This window comes from Lissotriton helveticus, chromosome 1_1 (genome assembly GCF_964261635.1).
Source record: "Lissotriton helveticus chromosome 1_1, aLisHel1.1, whole genome shotgun sequence".
Classification (NCBI taxonomy): Eukaryota; Metazoa; Chordata; class Amphibia; order Caudata; family Salamandridae; genus Lissotriton; species Lissotriton helveticus.
Genome location: NC_136057.1, coordinates 693,963,046 through 693,981,272, shown reverse-complemented (window position 1 = coordinate 693,981,272; position 18,227 = coordinate 693,963,046). Strand labels below are relative to the sequence as shown.

General features: G+C 44.5%; 1 protein-coding gene across 2 annotated transcripts in view; it reads left to right on the top strand.

The window, feature by feature from the left end:
• Positions 1-18,227, top strand: part of TMTC2 (transmembrane O-mannosyltransferase targeting cadherins 2) — a 728,331-nt gene that overhangs the window by 640,837 nt on the left and 69,267 nt on the right. For both annotated transcript variants that reach the window (XM_078674225.1, XM_078674226.1), the window contains exon 11: positions 8,189-8,252. In XM_078674225.1, the coding sequence (XP_078530351.1) occupies positions 8,189-8,252 (64 nt within the window). The remainder of the gene's footprint in view (positions 1-8,188; positions 8,253-18,227) is intronic.

The window sequence follows — 18,227 nt, the reverse complement described above, 5'->3', positions numbered from 1 at the left end:
GTCTTCTGAAGGCCAGCAGGTCCTGGGTCTGTCGTAGGCTGGTAGGGAGAGTGTTCCAGGTCTTGGCGGCGAGATAGGAGTAAGATCTGCCGCCGGCGGTGGCTTTCCGGATGCGATGGACTGTGGCGAGGGCAAGGTTGGCTGAGCGGAGGCTTCGGGTGGGGGTGTGAAAGCTGAGCCGGTTGTTGAGGTATGTAGGTCCAGTGTTGTGTAGTGCTTTGTGTCCGTGGATGAGGAGTTTGAAGGTGATCCTCTTGTTGACGGGGAGCCAGTGCAGGCCTCTTATGTGGGGTGTGATGTGGCTGCGTCAGGGGACGTCGAGGATCAGTCGTGCCGAGGCGTTCTGGATTCGTTGCAGTCGTCTCAGGAGCTTGGTTGTTGTTCCTGAGTAGAGGGCATTCCCGTAGTCAAGTCTGCTGGTGATGAGGGCCTGGGTGACGGATTTTCTCGTGTCGGAGGGGATCCATTTGAAGATCCTGCGGAGCATTCTGAGGGTGTTGAAGCAGGACGCGGAGACAGCGTTGACTTGCCTGGTCATGGAGAGGTTGGAGTCGAGTATGACCCCCAGGTTGCGTGCGTTGTCTGTGCCTAGCAATGTGGGCCACCAGGAGTCGTCCCAGACTGATGGGGTGGGTCCGAGAATGAGGACCTCAGTCTTATCTGAATTCAGCTTTAGTCTGCTGTCCTTCATCCAGTCGGCTACGGCCTTCATTCCTCTGTGGAGGTTGGCTTTGGCGATGTGGGGGTCTTCGGTGAGGGATATGATCAGCTGGGTGTCGTCGGCGTAGGAGATGATGTTGAGGTTATGTTGTCGTGCGACGTGGGCGAGCGGTGCCATGTAGATGTTGAACAGCGTCGGGCAGAGGGAGGATCCCTGTGGGACGACGCAGATGATCTCGGTGGTTCTTGAGCGGAAGGGTGGGAGGCGGACGCTCTGGGTTCGGCCGGAGAGGAAGGATGTGGTCCAGGCCAGTGTCTTCTCTTGGATTCCAGCGTCATGGAGGCGTGCTGATAGGGTGCGGTGGCAGACTGTGTCAAAGGCTGCTGATAGATCCAGGAGGATGAGGGCGGCTGTCTCTCCTTTGTCCATCAGGATCCTGATGTTGTCAGTGGCGGCGATGAGGGCGGTCTCGGTGCTGTGGTTGCTGCGAAAACCGGATTGGGAAGGGTCCAGGATGTCGTTGTCTTCGAGGTAGCGGGTTAGCTGTTTGTTGACAATCTTCTCTGTCACTTGTGCCAGAAACGGGAGCAGGGAGATGGGCCGGAAGTTCTTGAGGTCTTTGGGGTCCGCCTTGGGCTTCTTCAGAAGGTCGTTGATCTCGGCGAGCTTCCAGCTTTCCGGGAAGGTTGCTGTCTCGAATGAACTGTTGATTGTTTTCCGGAGGTGGGGCGCGATGGTTGTGCTGGTTTTGTTGAAGATGTGGTGAGGGCAGGGGTTGGATGGAGATCCAGAGTGGATGGAGTTCATGGTTTTGATGGTGTCTTTGTCGCTGACGTAGGACCAGGTGGTCAGGCGGCTGGTTCGGGTGGAGGTCGCAGGGGTGGTGGTCTCAGTGGTGGCTGCGGGGGTGTCGGAGTTGAAGCTGTCGTGGATGTCGGTGATCTTGCGGTGAAAGAAGGTGGCCAGGGAGTCGCACAGGTCTTGTGATGGTGGGATGTTGGTGTTGGCGCTGGGGTTGGAGAGTTCTTTTACGATGCTGAAGAGCTCTTTGGGGTTGTGTGCGTTGTTGTCTAAGCGGTCCTTGAAGGCGGCCCACTTGGCGGTCCTGATGAGTTGGTGGTGTCTGCGGGTGGCACTCTTGTGGGCTGTGTGGCTGTCTTGTGTTCGGTCGTGGAGCCATTTCTTCTCAAGCTTCCGACAGGTGCGCTTGGAGATCCGGAGGTCTTCGGTGAACCAGGCGGCTTTCTTGGTGGTGTGGTTGGTTGTGGAGATCTTGAGAGGGGCGAGTGTGTTGGTGCAGTCGCTGATCCACAGCAACAAAGTTCAATGCAGGCTTCCTTCATCAATTAATTTTTTCTTCAATTCTTTTATTGTCTAATTTCATTCCATTTGATGAAGAAATCCGCTTCACGAATGTGCACAATATTTTCACATAATACACAATTCCACAGCTACAGCCTACGTGTTTCGTCCCAACCGCGAAATCATCGGGGCTTTTGTTATATAAATCTAAGTTGATGATAAATATCACCAATATGTTCTCTATTCCAGAAATTCCTCGTCAATACCTATTCCTTAAATTTAAACTGTACTTTCAAATTACTACCATATCAATCAGTATACTCCAAACTTTTCAAGGGTCATTACATTCGTAAAAAACTGGTCCTCGTCTGTGATCCAAAAATCCAATATGCCTTTTCAAGAATCCCAACATCGACCTAGTTTGTTGCCTTAATTATAGATTCACTCCAGTCACCTCTTCAAAAAGCTCCCCTGTAACTCCAACATTTCTAAGTAAACCAATATCCTGCCGATGTGGCCTTCAAATATCTCCTTTCAGGGAATACGTCCTCCTTTCACGACAGCCGATGTGCTAAATCCGCAGGGTAGCCGGCATTGAACTTAGTTGCTGATTGTTGAGTAATTGCATGATTTGATGCTTGAATGTAATGTTTACTTAGACGATCCTTTGGTTGGTGTTTATTTTTTACATCGGTTGTCGAGGGTTCGCGTTGCAGCAGCCAAACTTGCCCTGAATAGACCAAGGGGAGCCTCTGCCTCCCTGGCATTGAAGGGGCGACATTGGCTACTGCTTAAGCCAAGAATTTAGTTTAAATCACTCTGCATCGCATATAAAACCTTTCAGGGGCTGGGCCCTGTTCCCCTGTGAAATAGGCTGAGAAGGAATACTCCTAGCAGATCTCTTAGATCTGCATTCACCAATCTGCTATGTGTGACCAAGTTCAGGAAATCTAGGCAATGTGGTCGGATATTTATGTTCGGTGAAGCCAAGCTTTGGAATTCACTTTCTCCCTCATTAAAGTCTGTTTTTGTTCTTGTTGGGGCTTTTCTATTTCTTTTGCGTTTCTCATAATCATTCTATTGGCTAATGCCAGGAAACACTGAAAGCCACCACATAGCCTGCACTGAAGTGGGCGCAAACTGGACACAGGCCCCTGAGTTGGGCATGTGTGCAGCATTTGGCTTGCATCCTGTGGATGCCTTAAGGCCCACCATGATGTGTCTGAAGAGTCTCCTATCATTAACACACAGCCACAGGTGTAACATTCATAGACTGTCCCTGGTCCCAACCTACGTTTGTTTGGGACCAGGGACAGTCTGTGAATGTCAACTCCGTTGTTTAAGGGGTGGGGGGTCTCTACAACACTCGGTTCACAATGGTAGAAACGGGGAATGGCACTGATAAGTTGGTGCAGAATTAACACTCCATCCAGGTTCTTTTTGCGCAGCTTCCTGCCTCTGTGGTGTGACGCTGTTGCACAGGCAGTGGCATCCCCACATCTGCACGGAGCCGCGCCTGCATGCAAATGAGTGAATACCCACTGTTCACATGCTTGTTCACAGCTGTCCAGGTATTCCGGAGTTCGAGACGGCAGTTGTAGGTCGGGTCGACCGGCAGCATTTTTTAGGGAGGGTCACTCATTTTACAATAGAGTTTGATTCAGAGCAACAGAGAGAAAAACGTGAAAGGGAGAAAGGATGAGTTAGAGAAAGATGAAAAACAGCGACGAAGGAAGAAAGCAGGGATGAAAAAGAACCCTACAGGAGTGAAATAAAGAGGCATGCAGAGTGTAGTCTTGGATAAAAGAAGCCCGAGATGAAACCAAGACTACTTTGCTTGCGATTCGGCACCCTGACCGACCGCAGGCCTCTCACCAAACCTCTGGGTCCGGGCACTTAGTCGATAATAAAGCACTATGCCCTGGTAATATGGAGCTGTTGCACAAGCACCTGTATTGTCTCCAGGAGGAACACCGAATATACATTCCTCGGGCACTAGAACTATGGGTCCTGTCAATGGGGCACTGCAGAGTGGGCTCATCTGCGGCCTCTTCTGTAATACTCAAGTTCGCCACAGGGCTAAAACGTGTGCAGTCGCCCAATGGGCACTTGGAGTGCCTTAGATAATATGACCTCAGTTTGATGATTTCTCCTCCCGAAGCCTGTCTGTCCGGCAATGTGGCGAGCGCAAGGTAAGTGGCCTTAGTTTTTTTTTAATTTAAGTTTACCTCGTCGTCATCTATCGACTCCCCCCGCCCTACCGCTCTTACCTGCACGAGCTGCGCCGGACTACAGGGCTACCTAGAGTTTGAAGATGGTTCTGATGAGCTGCCAGTAGGACACACTGGGGGTCCGTCGCTTATTTTACGTTTGTGGAGAAGCGTGGCTCAGTGGTTAGAGGCGGCAGACCCGGAAGCTGAGATCAGCCGTGGACCAGGGTTCGATTCCCCGCCTCGGCGGGTCTCGGGCTCAAAATTCCACAGACTCGACAATTCTCGCTCCGGTGCCTACTCGACTCACGGGGTCACACTCTGCGACTCTGGGCAATAGCTTGCTTAATCTTCACTACGGCCCCTCGCGGCGGGATGCCTGGCTTTTACCTTGTGAATACCCTGCCGGGGTATCTCACAGGGGAATACCAGGACGGGTTCCCTAAGCAAGCGCCTTGAGACCCCTGGGTGATTAGTGCGCTATATAAATCGAAATACATTTACATTTACATTTGTTCCCTCACTGATTCTTGGCAAAGGTTACAGTCGCGTGACGCCATTTGCGACATTAAAACAGTCTTGAATGTACTTTTCGTGAAGATAAATGAAGAAGTAGGTAGCAAAAAAATATTAACGGAGGGTTTACAGGAAGTTAAATCTTTTTTACTGTAAACCCACTGCTTTGTTGTTGGGTTCGAAGCTGGCCACGAAGCCACAGCATCCTTGTAGCACAAGTTAGAATGAAGACCCCTGGGGGTTGGGGGGGGGGTCTGGTTGGATGGCTCGCATCCAGTGGCTGATGGAAATGGTATTTTGGCCTGGAGAGGCCCGAGAATCGGAGCACGTGCTGGCTGCTCTCAGCTGCGATGTAAAGTCCCCGCTAATGAACTCAGTGTATTGGCGTGGCGAAAGCAGCATGTTCCAGTGGAATGAAAACACGATGCGCTCTCACAGCACAGTATTCTTTGTAATGCAGGCAGTGTACACCATACGGGATGAAGGGACATGTATTGGGCATCTACTTGTTTTCTCTTTTAGTGTTAGAGTAGTTAAGCCCTCAAGCTATCCGATGTTTTTCAAAACGACTATTCAAAAATGAACTCAGATTGCCTATTGTTAAAAGAATAAAATCAATAGCTCTAAAAAGACTGCTTTTTAATAAATGTATACAAATATATGCCCACAGTTATTTTTGAGTTGAAATGAGTACAACATGTATTCCAGTATCCTTTAACTTCGCAATCACAGGAGGTTGTGGTCCCTAATCTAAATTAATAACAATGGCTCTAAACAGCGACTCTTGTGACCACCAAAGTACTAAAAATGGCAGGATAATCCTTCCTAGAAAAGGTTCATCAAGTGAGTAAAGCCGGGGAAGGGGGGCGGGGGGTGTATTTATCATGATTATTACTGTGCTTGTGTCCCCATTGCTTAGCTGTTCCTCTGCACATACAGACGTAAGTGTTCGTCATGCTTTGTCACACACATGTCTTTTAGCAGTGGCAAACCTGCCAACTTACAAAGGACAATCACGGTGTGAGGAGGGGGCGGGCCTTGGAGGGGTCAGGATTTCATGGCAGTGCTGCTTGAGAGCCACTTCTGCACCCTACCCAGCATCTACGCCCTCCAAAAACAAAAGTATGCCGAGGCTCCCTCTACCTACTCTTTGCCTTCTCTGAGCAATCGTGTAAATCTAGAGAGAATCCTACCCTGGAGTAAAAAAAAAAATGTACTTATTTCAAATGACATGCCTAGCATAGGTATAATTCTACATTAATATGACATGCTAGTCCTTAGCAAGAAAGGTCTGATGCAGCAGCGTGGGCTGCTGTCTAGTTTGTATAATCCAGTTTTATTTAATCCGCCTAAGCCTAAACAGGGCATTAGGAGACTCCTGCTGTTAGTGGAAGGTATGTTTGACAGTTAATTTTAATAAACATAAGGTTTTCTGTAGAAACATATAAGCCTGTGAATTTATAGAAGCCGTAGAATTATTGTTACCAAAAAGGAATGTTCCTCTCTGTGTAACTGACCTCTGCGACTTTTAAAGCAAAAACTATTTTTTCTGCCATTATCCTCCATTTGTTTTTCAAAGGTTTGTTAAATAGTGTTCAGATCATAAAGTGCGTTAATGTTTTCTACATTTGCAGAAGTGTTGCCTGTCTCCCTGAACCGGTATTGTCAAACATGTGGTTGTTCTTGTTACTGAAGTCTAATGTTTTCACTGTGGGCCTTGTGTGCTCACAAGACATGAAGCACTTGTTTGACGGGTGCTCTCTTTGGTTGCACAGCTGCAGTCTTGTACTCTTTTGTGACACCACACGTGTGAGCACTACTGAAGTAGCCGTGACTTATTGGGGATTTCCTGTTTGTCAATGCAAGTGGGCACACCTTATTGGCCTGAGAATTTTCCATCCCACCCCTTCGTGAGCTTTGTGAAAGAGAAGTAAGATTCCCAAGGACTCGGTTATCTAATCAGGATGCAGCAATATAAGGCCCATTGCTTGGAGGAATACAATACAAGTAATGGGTGGAATGCTTGAAATAATCTCAGCCGGTGGTGACTGTGTAGGCCGCATTCTGGTCCATCTTGTTATTTTGTCTATCATTCTACCTCTGAGCATACCCAGTCATATGCAGATCAGAACAGTGCAGCCTGACCTGCTAGGCCAGCTCCACTCTGAACTGGAACGCAGGCAGGACACATGCGTATGTGGAGAAGTGTGGCTCAATGGTTAGAGCGGCATACCCTGATGCAGAGGTCTGGCCCGGGACCAGGGTTCAATTCCTGCCTTGGCTGGTTTTGGCGGATCTTGGGCTCATAATTCCTCGGACCTGATTTCTCGCCTCGGTGCCTATTCTAATCACGGGTCCCACGCTGCAACTCTGGGCAATAGCTTGCTTAGTCTCCACAACGGCCCCCTACAGCGCTAGGGATGCCAGGTTGCACCCTGGGGATGCCCAGGAGTGGACATTTCACGGGGAAAAACCAGGAAGGGTTCCCTAGCGTTATGAGTACAGCGCCATGACACTCAGGAGTATCAGTGCGCTTTACAAGTACGTCTACATTTACATTTACATTTACACACACACACGTGCACACACCTACACTTACACACACCTACACTCACATACATACACACTCTTTCTCTTCCCCCCCCTACCTCCATCCGTCCAGAGCAGCGCGGGGATTGGTCTGAGCAGGCAGGAAAGACGCCCTGCTCAGACCAGGAAGTCTGTGTTGTTTCTCCATCCCGGCTGCTCAATGCACCTGGACTGGAGAAAACCTAAGTACGCATGTATGTTTTGGTCGGCCTGAGACGGCCAGCCAAACACATTTGGGCACTTAGTGAGTGCAGTGCATGTAGCACTCCTTACCCCTCTCATGCCTAGGCCCTGCCCCTCCCAACACCGCTGGCTAAGAGCCAGCAAATGTAAAATAACACAATGCAAGAACATAGTTTTATTTTACATTTGCTGGCTCTGTGTCAGGCAGTGAGGCTGCGCTCCTTCGCCATTTCAGAGGAGCCGCCACTGCACAGGCGATGCAAGCTGTGCACGTACATACGAAACACACGCAAACATGCAGTGCAGGAAACACAGTAACACTCGGAAAATGTACAAAGTAGATAAGAGCAGTGTAATTTTCTCATAATCATGCCTGTACAGCACAGGCAGCAGTATCGGGGCACCTTAACTTCATGCGTAAAAAGTCCAGCACAGCCACAATCAGTGCAGGTCTCGCACGTGTTCTATTTTAAATAAAGCAAAATACGTCGCTTGGTTTTGGTCTAATAATGTATTTAGATGTTCGTGTGTCTGGTAATGCTCCAGGCCTTGCCCAGTCCAACTCCAAAGCAGTAATACATGTTCTTAGGAGTGAAGGCTACATTTCAAGCTGGGAGTTTTGGGGTAAAGGCCGACCCCGCATCTCAGCAATGCACGGGTCAGGCTGCTGGGCTTCAAGGGCCCTTCTGTATCTTTTTTAAAGTGTGTTTTTTTATTCCTTTTTCAGCCAAGCCAGTCTTAACGAAGCGGCTGAGATGTATTATGAAATGGCAGCAGGACTCAGGCCGGATGTAAGTATCTGCAAATATTCGCAATTGTGAGTAATAAACTATAGGATGAGTTGTCTGGCAACGGGTACCTGTTTTAAAAAAAATAAAATAAAAATGGAATCTTATTGCTGCAGTGAAAAAACAAACAAAAATAATTAATTCATGTTGAAAGTTCTTAATTGTGTGAGAATCAACATGCGTAAACATATTTCATCAATTGTATAGTTACCAGCTTTGTGCAACCTCCGCATAATGGCACAGTTCGAAGGCGCCCAACCGGACTTGGTAAAATGTCTGGGGGCTCCTCTGATGGGCCCATTGAAAGAATAATTGCTAGCCCATAGACCAATATCCTCCTCTTCCTCATTTAATAATGAGTGAAGGGATGCTGGTATCACTACACAATTAATTATGTCATGAATGAGCACAACTGAGAATGGTTGGAAAAAAATAGATAAGAGATAAAAAAATAGTGAAGACATTAATAGTAGTGAAGAATAACTTTTGGGCACTGATCGGGTGACTACTGTAACTGCCACGTGCAGCTTGCATATGTAATGAATTCAACAATTTGACTAATTTGTGGTTGGGGGGGGGGAGGGGTAAGATCACCTGAAACAGCCATCGGTATGTGTAATCTTCAGCTTGCATTACTGTACTTGTTTATGCCATGTCACTTCCTCCACATGGGCAGGATAGACACAACACCGTTTTTGCCAAGGATAAAGATCCTTTTACACCAGCCTAGAGATATTCGAACTAATTCTGCCAGGTCAAGAATCACGCTTACTATCCTATTCCTCTTCTCTGAAGCTATCTATGTGGTATAGAGTAGTAAATGTTTAACCAACAGATAATCACAGATATTCAAAACATGAAATCTCCTAAAAGATTGAGGCCGCACGGAGCCTAAATTTTAGCAGAGTTGCTCGGCATTGGGTGATTCTCGGCAGTGCCCTTAATACTTTAGTGCAGGCTTTTGGTAGCCAATATAAGAATTAAAAACAGAACTTATGGACATGGCTACAGGCTCATTGATAAACTCCATTGCCTTTGGAATGTTTTCCGTCGCTGAGACAGAAGCACTAACCTCATGAAGTAATGGTTTGTTGCCAGCAGAGTCTTTTCTTGCCCAGGACATGCGAAACTTGCTTGAAAGCTCCTCCCTCGAATCAAAGTATCCCACGATATACAGTACTTCTGATGAACAGCTTAATGTCACAGCAGTTATTTTACTAAACTGTTGCTTCGAAGAGCCTGATGCTGGGATCTCTTTCATAAGATGTGCTAGGTGAGGTCATAGCTTTACAATTCATGTACCACCAAGTCCCATGGCGTCCCGCCTGTTAGTATGAAATCATCACATTCTCTGCTGTGTCATTGGTTGCTAATTGGACATTTCATTTTAAAATTTCTTCTCTAATGATTTTTTTGGAAGTATCAGTGGAGATCTGCAAATGAATGTGGAAGCCAAGAAGGGGGCAGCTACTGTATTTTTCAGGGTTTTTTTAAATTGAGATATTCATGTTCAGTATAGGCCACTAATCAGAGTTGGTATTTGTAGGAAAACTGGCCAATTTTTGCATGAGCACCTCCTTTTTTGTGGGCTGATGCTGATGATTGTTTGACTCTGTGCTCTGGGACTCCACTAAACAGACCCCAGTACATGTGCTCTGACCCTTAAAACATGTTGATATTGCTTATACTCATAATCAGCATATTTACTATACACATAAGATCCTAGTATATGGTATAAAGTGTACCCAGGTCCTGTAAGTTAAATGTCACTACTGGACTGCAGCATCCATTGTGCCAACAACTACAATGACAGTGTAAACATGACTGCTGGCCTACCAATGTACCCTGGCTGTTGCAGTTTTAAACTGCAAATTCAACCTGTCAAAATAATTCCTTTTGACAGGCCCAAACATTCTTTTTAAATATTAACAAGTCACCTCTAAGTAGGACTTAGACTAGGGCCGGTTGCAAGATATTTAAAAGTAGGTCATGTAAAGGTTTAATGTTAAATATGTCCCTAAAGCAAAAAAGCTGCTGTTTTCACTGCAGCATTTCTGGCTGTTTTCATAGATAACCATTGGGTTACATTATTATATTTAATATGATAATTATGGTTAGGAAACATAATTCAAATACTATTTGTAATAGTTATTCAAAATCCAATTTAATGTTAAAATCTAATTTGTAATTACGATTAATGAAAAGGTACTTTTAGAAAGTTACATGCTCTGAACAGAGGAAGAAGGGTTTGCCATGTTGGATTTAGGTAGAGAGGTGCAGTGTGGGACTGTTTCCTGTAAGACAAACGGGAAGTACTGCAAAAGTGAGTAGGGTTACACCTGAAAACCTTCCCCTATTGGTCTAGGAGGTGCCAGGAATCTCCCCTACCCACAAGCAAGTGCCAGATGTAAATGTGGTACCCCTGGATATCTTCTTCAGAACACTCTGGACCTGTTGAAGAACAAAAGAAGAACATCACTTGCTGTTTGAGACCTGTGAGCGGATCAGAAGGACTGGATCTGCTCCCACTTGTACCCAGTACAAAGAAGCAGACTTCAAGGGTCAGGTGGCTGACCTATTAACAGGGAAACAACACGCTGAAAGAAGCCCTTGTCCTGAAGACCCCAGGTGACCACTTCAAACTGGACCAGCCCTGGAACCTGCTGGTGGCTTCTGCTGGTGTGAGGCCTGACCCCCAAGTGCTGTTCCTGAAGTCCTGGGACCTTTGACAGTGTACTCCTCCTAACATCTTGAAAAGTGTGAAACTTAGAAACTTTTTGGCTCTAAAGAAGGACCGGAACAAATCAGTTCAGTCAATCTGATGAAGGTGTGTTGCCGGTGAGCCAGGGACAGAGGGTGCAAGGTGATTGATGGTGCAACAGCAAATCAATTTCAGTGGGACGTGGCGTAGAGAGTTTACAGCCTTGTGGATCCCTGTTCTGCTACAGTTTTCAGCCTTGCCCTGCTGGCGGAGTCCGAGCTTCAAAACTTTACTATGGGCCTGATTTAGAGTTTGGCAGACTGGTTACTACGTCACAAATGTGACGGATATGCCGTCTGCCGTATTACAAGTCTCATTGGATATAATGGACTTGTAAAACGGCAGACGGGATATCCGTCACATTTGTGAGGGAGTAACCCATCCACCAAACTCTAAATCAGGCCCTAAGTCTGAACTTGGATATCTTGATTGGGCGAAAGTATCCGGCCAAAGGACCTTCCTTGGGTATGCATTTTGAGTTTTCTCCTGTGTGAGCTTCTCTGCCAGAAGTCGACAGCTTCACCAGGACCTTGTCCAACGGCTGTCCAAAACCTCATGGAGCCCTTCCGGCCACAGCCTGCTGCCTTGCCCTCCTGAGGATTTCTAATTTATATTCCAGAGACAAAGTCCGAAGGTAAAACTTTCAACTGGTTCAAATTTTGTTCCTTTATCTGAACTGCGCTTCAGTGGGGTCAGCCTTAAACCAGATCTCTGTGGTTGGAACTTAACTTTAATTGGTGCAATTTTTATTCCCAGCTTTAAAAATGCTTATCTCTGATTCCCTTTATTTGATTTTTGTTGTTTGTGTCATTTTGTGCATTGAACTACTCTCTAATTTTATAAATTGGAGTGGGATTTTTTATTCTCTTGTGGTTTGGACTTCTGTTTTGGTTCTTCTAAATGCTTTACATATTTTTTTAAGTTAATGTCTGCTCTGTGCCATAGATACCAGGGATTGAGCTTGGATGTAAATTATTGAAATCTTTACTGGACATTCCAAAAATACTGACCTTATTACTTGAGGTGGACTACCATCCACCTCAACAAATACTCCTCTTTCTCACAGTATGGTACTCTATGGTGAACTTTAATACCGTATCATCAATTGGTGGAGGGAGAGAGAGTAGAGATCCTTTCAATCTCCTTTCAATAATTATAGATCAATGTGGAAAGGATCACTGGTCCTGCATAACCAAGGTCTGCAGGTGGATCGGTAGGTGTCTCCCAAATAAAAGACCCTCATACACGTGTTTTTTCAGAGTCGTGTAGCGGTATATGATGTGTCCCCGCTTCTTGTAACACGTGTCCGTGCGTAATCCTTGGGTCAGTTTTTGTTTGCACCCTCCGCCAGGAGGTTGTACCATTGGTTAAAACAGTAGTGATGGTGAATAAGTGAAGTAGTGCTATAAAGGTGTTCTAAAATACCCGGACAGCCAGAGGTTCAACTTTAATATTTCTGGATTCGGGTAGAAGGTTAAGGCGTGTCGCTATGGAATTATTTAGGAATTCTAGCGCACTAATCTTGTGAGGTTAAAAGTGGTCGACATGTTTCAGCCTTATCTGCCTGTTGGTCAGTCGGCTTTCCTCAGGACCATAAAGTGATTAAGTGAAAAAAAGGAAAAGGTAAATTTGTAACCTGATTCGTTTTGTGGTAGTAGGTCACATTGTACCTGTAGTAAGAGAAAAGGGAGATAGTGCAACCACATTTGTAGCGAATAAGTGGGAAAAGACACTTCAGCAATGTACAATGACATAGAGACACAGTTGAGAATTATGAAGCATATTATTAAAAAAAACATATAATTAAAAACGAGTTGTGCAATACTAGACTCAGAGTCACATTCATATTAAGCGTCAACTTGCTCATTCTCAAAATTCTATGCGGAATATTGTAATGTATAAGTCCCAAAGTCGTATTTAGGCGTCATGAGATCATTTCTTTACAGTGCCCTGATATTAGAAGCGCTATTTACTTTAAGGCGCAATTTCATTGTTACATTACCATGACGTCACAGGCGTTTATCAATTTTACTGTGTCATCATGATTATCTTAGACATTGGTATAACGATGTAATACCTGTTCGAGTATAGACTCTTGCTATTATTTCAAAGTACATGCATTCGTTATTAGACGGTACCAAGCACTCGTTTTACATGTATTCTGAAAATCGAACATGTGCATACTGCCGCTATAGTATCTTTAAATGCGCACTCTGGAAAGCCTATTCAGAAAGAGATTCTATTCGAAAAGTAGGCACTACTAACAAAAGTCTAGAACTAAGCAAAACTCAGTACAGAGCAGGGTCTTCACATGCGCTTATGCGTAACAACCACAAAAATGTCAACTCACTACAAAGAATCTGGGCACTCTGTGAATGACCTACAGTGGGTCATCCTGGAAACCCTGGAAACTGTGGACAGGAATGCAGCTAAAATTCTATTTGAAAAAGAGCAACGTTGGGTGCACAGACTTAAGACAGACAGTGAGGGCCTGAATGATGCCGTTCCGTGGTTATGTCTTAACAAATAATTGATATTTTGCCTGAATTACGAATTCTCGAACGTTTTTTAACTATGAGAAAATTCAGAATGAGCGCCTAAAGAGTACATTCTCATAAACTCCAAGCTAGAAATGATTACAATTCTCATCTGAAAATTAGGTATAACAATTTAGTACAACTAATAAGTACAAACACTCGAGTAACTCTTCAGTTTCCATCACTATGCAATAAAAGAAGACCGGTTACACACTGGCAATTGATTCCGGGTCACCAAGGGCAGAGACAGCACAAGCTGCTAGACGGGTGTTTGAAGGCTAGAGGTATCGAGGAGCATTGTCCTTTTTGTTATGGAGTAAACCGCAAGTATTAAAACCCCTTTACTAAACTCTTTTTTCCTCACTCCAAAACAGTGAAGCCTCCCCCTAACTGCCGTGGTTCCCGAGGAGACAAGTCTTACATAATGTAGAGGTACATTCCATAAGGTCCAGTTACGCATAAGCGCATGTGAAGACCCTGCTCTGTACTGAGTTTTGCTTAGTTCTAGACTTTTGTTAGTAGTGCCTACTTTTCGAATAGAATCTCTTTCTGAATAGGCTTTCCAGAGTGTGCATTTAAATATACTATAGCGGCAGTATGCACATGTTTGATTTTCAGAATACATGTAAAACGAGTGCTTGGTACCGTCTAATAACGAATGCATGTACTTTGAAATAATAGCAAGAGTCTATACTCGAACAGGTATTACATCGTTATACCAATGTCTAAGATAATCATGATGACACAGTAAAATTGATAAGCGCCTGTGACGTCATGGTAATGTAACAATGAAATTGCGCCTTAAAGTAAATAGCGCTTTTAATATCAGGGCACTGTAAAGAAATGATCTCATGACGCCTAAATACGACTTTGGGACTTATACATTACAATATTCCGCATAGAATTTTGAGAATGAGCAAGTTGACGCTTAATATGAATGTGACTCTGAGTCTAGTATTGCACAACTCGTTTTTAATTAATGTTTTTTTTTAATAATATGCTTCATAATTCTCAACTGTGTCTCTATGTCATTGTACATTGCTGAAGTGTCTTTTCCCACTTATTTCGCTACAAATGTGGTTGCACTATCTCCCTTTTTTCTTACTACAGGTACAATGTGACCTACTACCACAAAACGAATCAGGTTACAAATTTACCTTTTCCTTTTTTTCACTTAATCACTTTATGGTCCTGAGGAAAGCCGACTGACCAACAGGCAGATAAGGCTAAAACATGTCGACCACTTTTAACCTCACAAGATTAGTGCGCTAGAATTCCTAAATAATTCCATAGCGACACGCCTTAACCTTCTACCCGAATCCAGAAATATTAAAGTTGAACCTCTGGCTGTCCGGGTATTTTAGAACACCTTTATAGCATTACTTCACTTATTCACCATCACTACTGTTTTAACCAATGGTACAACCTCCTGGCGGAGGGTGCAAACAAAAACTGACCCAAGGATTACGCACGGACAAGTGTTACAAGAAGCGGGGACACATCATATACCGCTACACGACTCTGAAAAAACACGTGTATGAGGGTCTTTTATTTGGGAGACACCTACCGATCCACCTGCAGACCTTGGTTATGCAGGACCAGTGATCCTTTCCACATTGATCTATAAGAACTTTAATACCAGCATTGACTTTGTGAATTCCATCGTGTTGATTGCCCTCCCCTGCTACAATTGTTTTCTTTGGTTCAGAAACCGTGTGAGCAGTACCAGGGCCTCATAGTTCAAGACAGACTGAAACAAGTATCTTGTTTTCTCATCTTAAAACTCTTTGGATGTTTTACTACCTTTTGAGGCAGATTGTTTTCCGCATGGTTGCTACTAGATTAAGCGCTTGCTTCCTTCAATATCCATCGCTATCTCTGGTATATTTGTGTTGGTCTATTCACTGAAAACCTTCTGCCTACTATCCTTTAAGTGAATGTGAGATGCCGATGTGTTCGGTATTGGACTTTTCATTTGTCACTGTTGCTGTGTTCCGGAGTTGCTAGGAAGGTTGGGAGAGGTGGTAAATGGTTCCACAAAACAAAAGTCTATAATAAAATCCTTTTTAAGACAAGCGAAGCAATGATTGAAGATACATTCATATAATGCTCCCTTATTCAGGAGTGCTCAGATGATGAGTTTAAAAATTGAGTAGTTGAAATACCTCTAAGTGGTAGTATTTTGAGGTCAAATACCTGCCTACAATGTTGTTACCCACCTGTCCACGTTTAGGTAAGGATCCTTATGCAATCTGTAGAATATGGGGCACAGCACTATTATTGGCGTTAATTTGCGTCTTTCAAATTTTGTTTCACTGTTATTGCTGTTTTTTACCACTGTTTTAATATTTGATGTAACGGTAAATATTTTTATTTGGTTACTGCTGGTGGCGTGTTTCTTTATTAGGTGCTAACATTCTGCTGTTGCATTTGGCTCTCATTATCAATTGATTCCATTTAGTAAGTGTTTTTTATTGTTTTAATTCTAAATTATGAATCAGATACATATGTGTTACCAGTGCAGTTTTATGTTTGTTCATTTTTAAGAAGTCTGCTTTAACTCCTGTGTCCTAAATAGAGAAAAACAAATATATCCTGGGTCTGCTTGTGTTATCATTTTTAGGGGTATGACATACCAGTTTGGGCTGGGCTGACCGTTTGGGAATGGGGCCAAGACTCATTTGCATCAGATGGATTCCTGCCTCTAAAGGCACAAAGAAGCTTAAAAGTATGGAATGTGACCATGAGTATTACCTTCAGCGGGGGTTAACTCAGGCAATATCAATCACTTTTTGTACTGTCTTTAAACAACATCCTGGACATAAAATTGTGCTTGATATTATTTTTAGGCCAATGCAGTAGGTTTGGATCCATTGACTGTATTCACATGGAACCATCATAAAGGCCTCCTCTGCCTGCATGCAGTCACTCAAAAGGTGGGATCACTTCAAGACCACCATTCACTGTGCCAGTCCGCTCCCAGCATGTGCTAGACCAGGGCCTAGCGTACAAACTGTGCATTCCATGACCACCTAGGGATTGTACGGTGTATTCTGAAATAGTCATGGTATCAGATGAACCTTGCAAATGTGACTAAATATGTTATGTAGATTCAAATGCTTTCAAAATTTACATGTGGAACTAGAAACTTTTAGAAAATCATGGCTGGCTCTCGAGAGGGGCAGCTGAAGTACATATTGATGCTCTTCACTAGGACAAGCTTTCATTTTCTCTTGTTCAGATACTTGAGAAGCTTTTACTTAATTTACTTTATTAGCTCTTAATTTACTTTATTAGCTACAATTCTACTTCACCACTCAGGACAGGGCCATATTCAAACTTAGACTTCGCCTGTGTCCTCTGCTCATTTGCTGCAATAGTTCTGCGCCGAAACCTGTTTCTACAGTCCTGCTCTTGAGGTTTTTAGAAATGTCTATTTTTAGACAATAAAAAGTAAACTGTCTAATGTCTGTCTGCCTCTCTCCTTCCTCCTCTCCTTCCTCCTCTCCTCTCCTCTCCTGTCCTCCCCTCCAACTCTTTGAGCTCTTTTGATGGTGGAAAATGGCGTTTTCTTTGATTTTTCGATTGCTGTTTAGAAAATCATCTGCCGATGTTTATTTTTCCAACTACTTTTTTTGTTGGGACATCTTTTTTATATTTCGGTCTTGATGAAGGCCAAATTTGAAATGATCTTAAAAAAGCTGATAAAACACCCCCACATCTGGTTAGGGCCTCGCAAGAAGAGCGGTCACTTTGATGTCTCGCACCAGTGAATTAAGGCAAAGCTCAGCAGATCTGTGGGGCCTGAGCCGCCATCTTGAGCTGATTGGTCCTGATGCATTCCACGGGGCGATGCCACGACCTGGAAGCCCGTGCCCTCCCACCCGGCATTAGCGCTGCTAAGATTCTGCAACTCTTTGACAGCTCTAAGCCTCCTGTCAGCAGCACATTGTTAGGGGCAGCTGTTTTCATTTGGCCGCTTCAAAAGGGTTTGATTAAACGTCGACCTGTAGCAGCAGACACCCGGACTCGCGCGCGCCCATTGAGGAGACCGTGTGGTTTTCACCTTAGGGAGAGTGAAGTATGCCTGCAGCATGATGGCTTCATCACGTGGTGTAAGAGGAAAGTGCTTTGAGGCATTCAGGCCGAAGCCATATTTATAAATGTGGCGTCTGCGTGTGTGCAAAATGCCAGCGTGTATGTATGAACAGACAGAATCAATTATTCTTCAAAGTCGAATTGCATATTTTTTTCACTCCCCTTAGATGTTGGTCATAGTGTAAACATGGACATACATCAGTGTAGAAGAAATCTAATTTTCAGTGCAATAATAATTTCCTTTTGATATAGCGTTTCATACCAACCTTGTGCCGTTTCGAAACGCTGTAAACACCAGCTGTTACATCACCCAGTTTAGTAATACATCGAGAGGGTAGAAGGCTTCTGCCAGGTTTGAACTCATGCGCTCCAAATCTAATAATTTCAGCATTAGTCGTGTGTGCTCCGAGCAGTCCTGCCGGCCCAGTCCATGCCCAAGCATTGTTTCTCCTTTCTAGAGAATGACACGTTCAGAAGACACTAGTTAAAGTGGTGTCCCCACCTGACTCCAGAAAGGTAGAAGAGTGAACTTGCAAGGGCGCCTGTTCTGTTTACAGTTTACATGTTCAATACTAAAACATG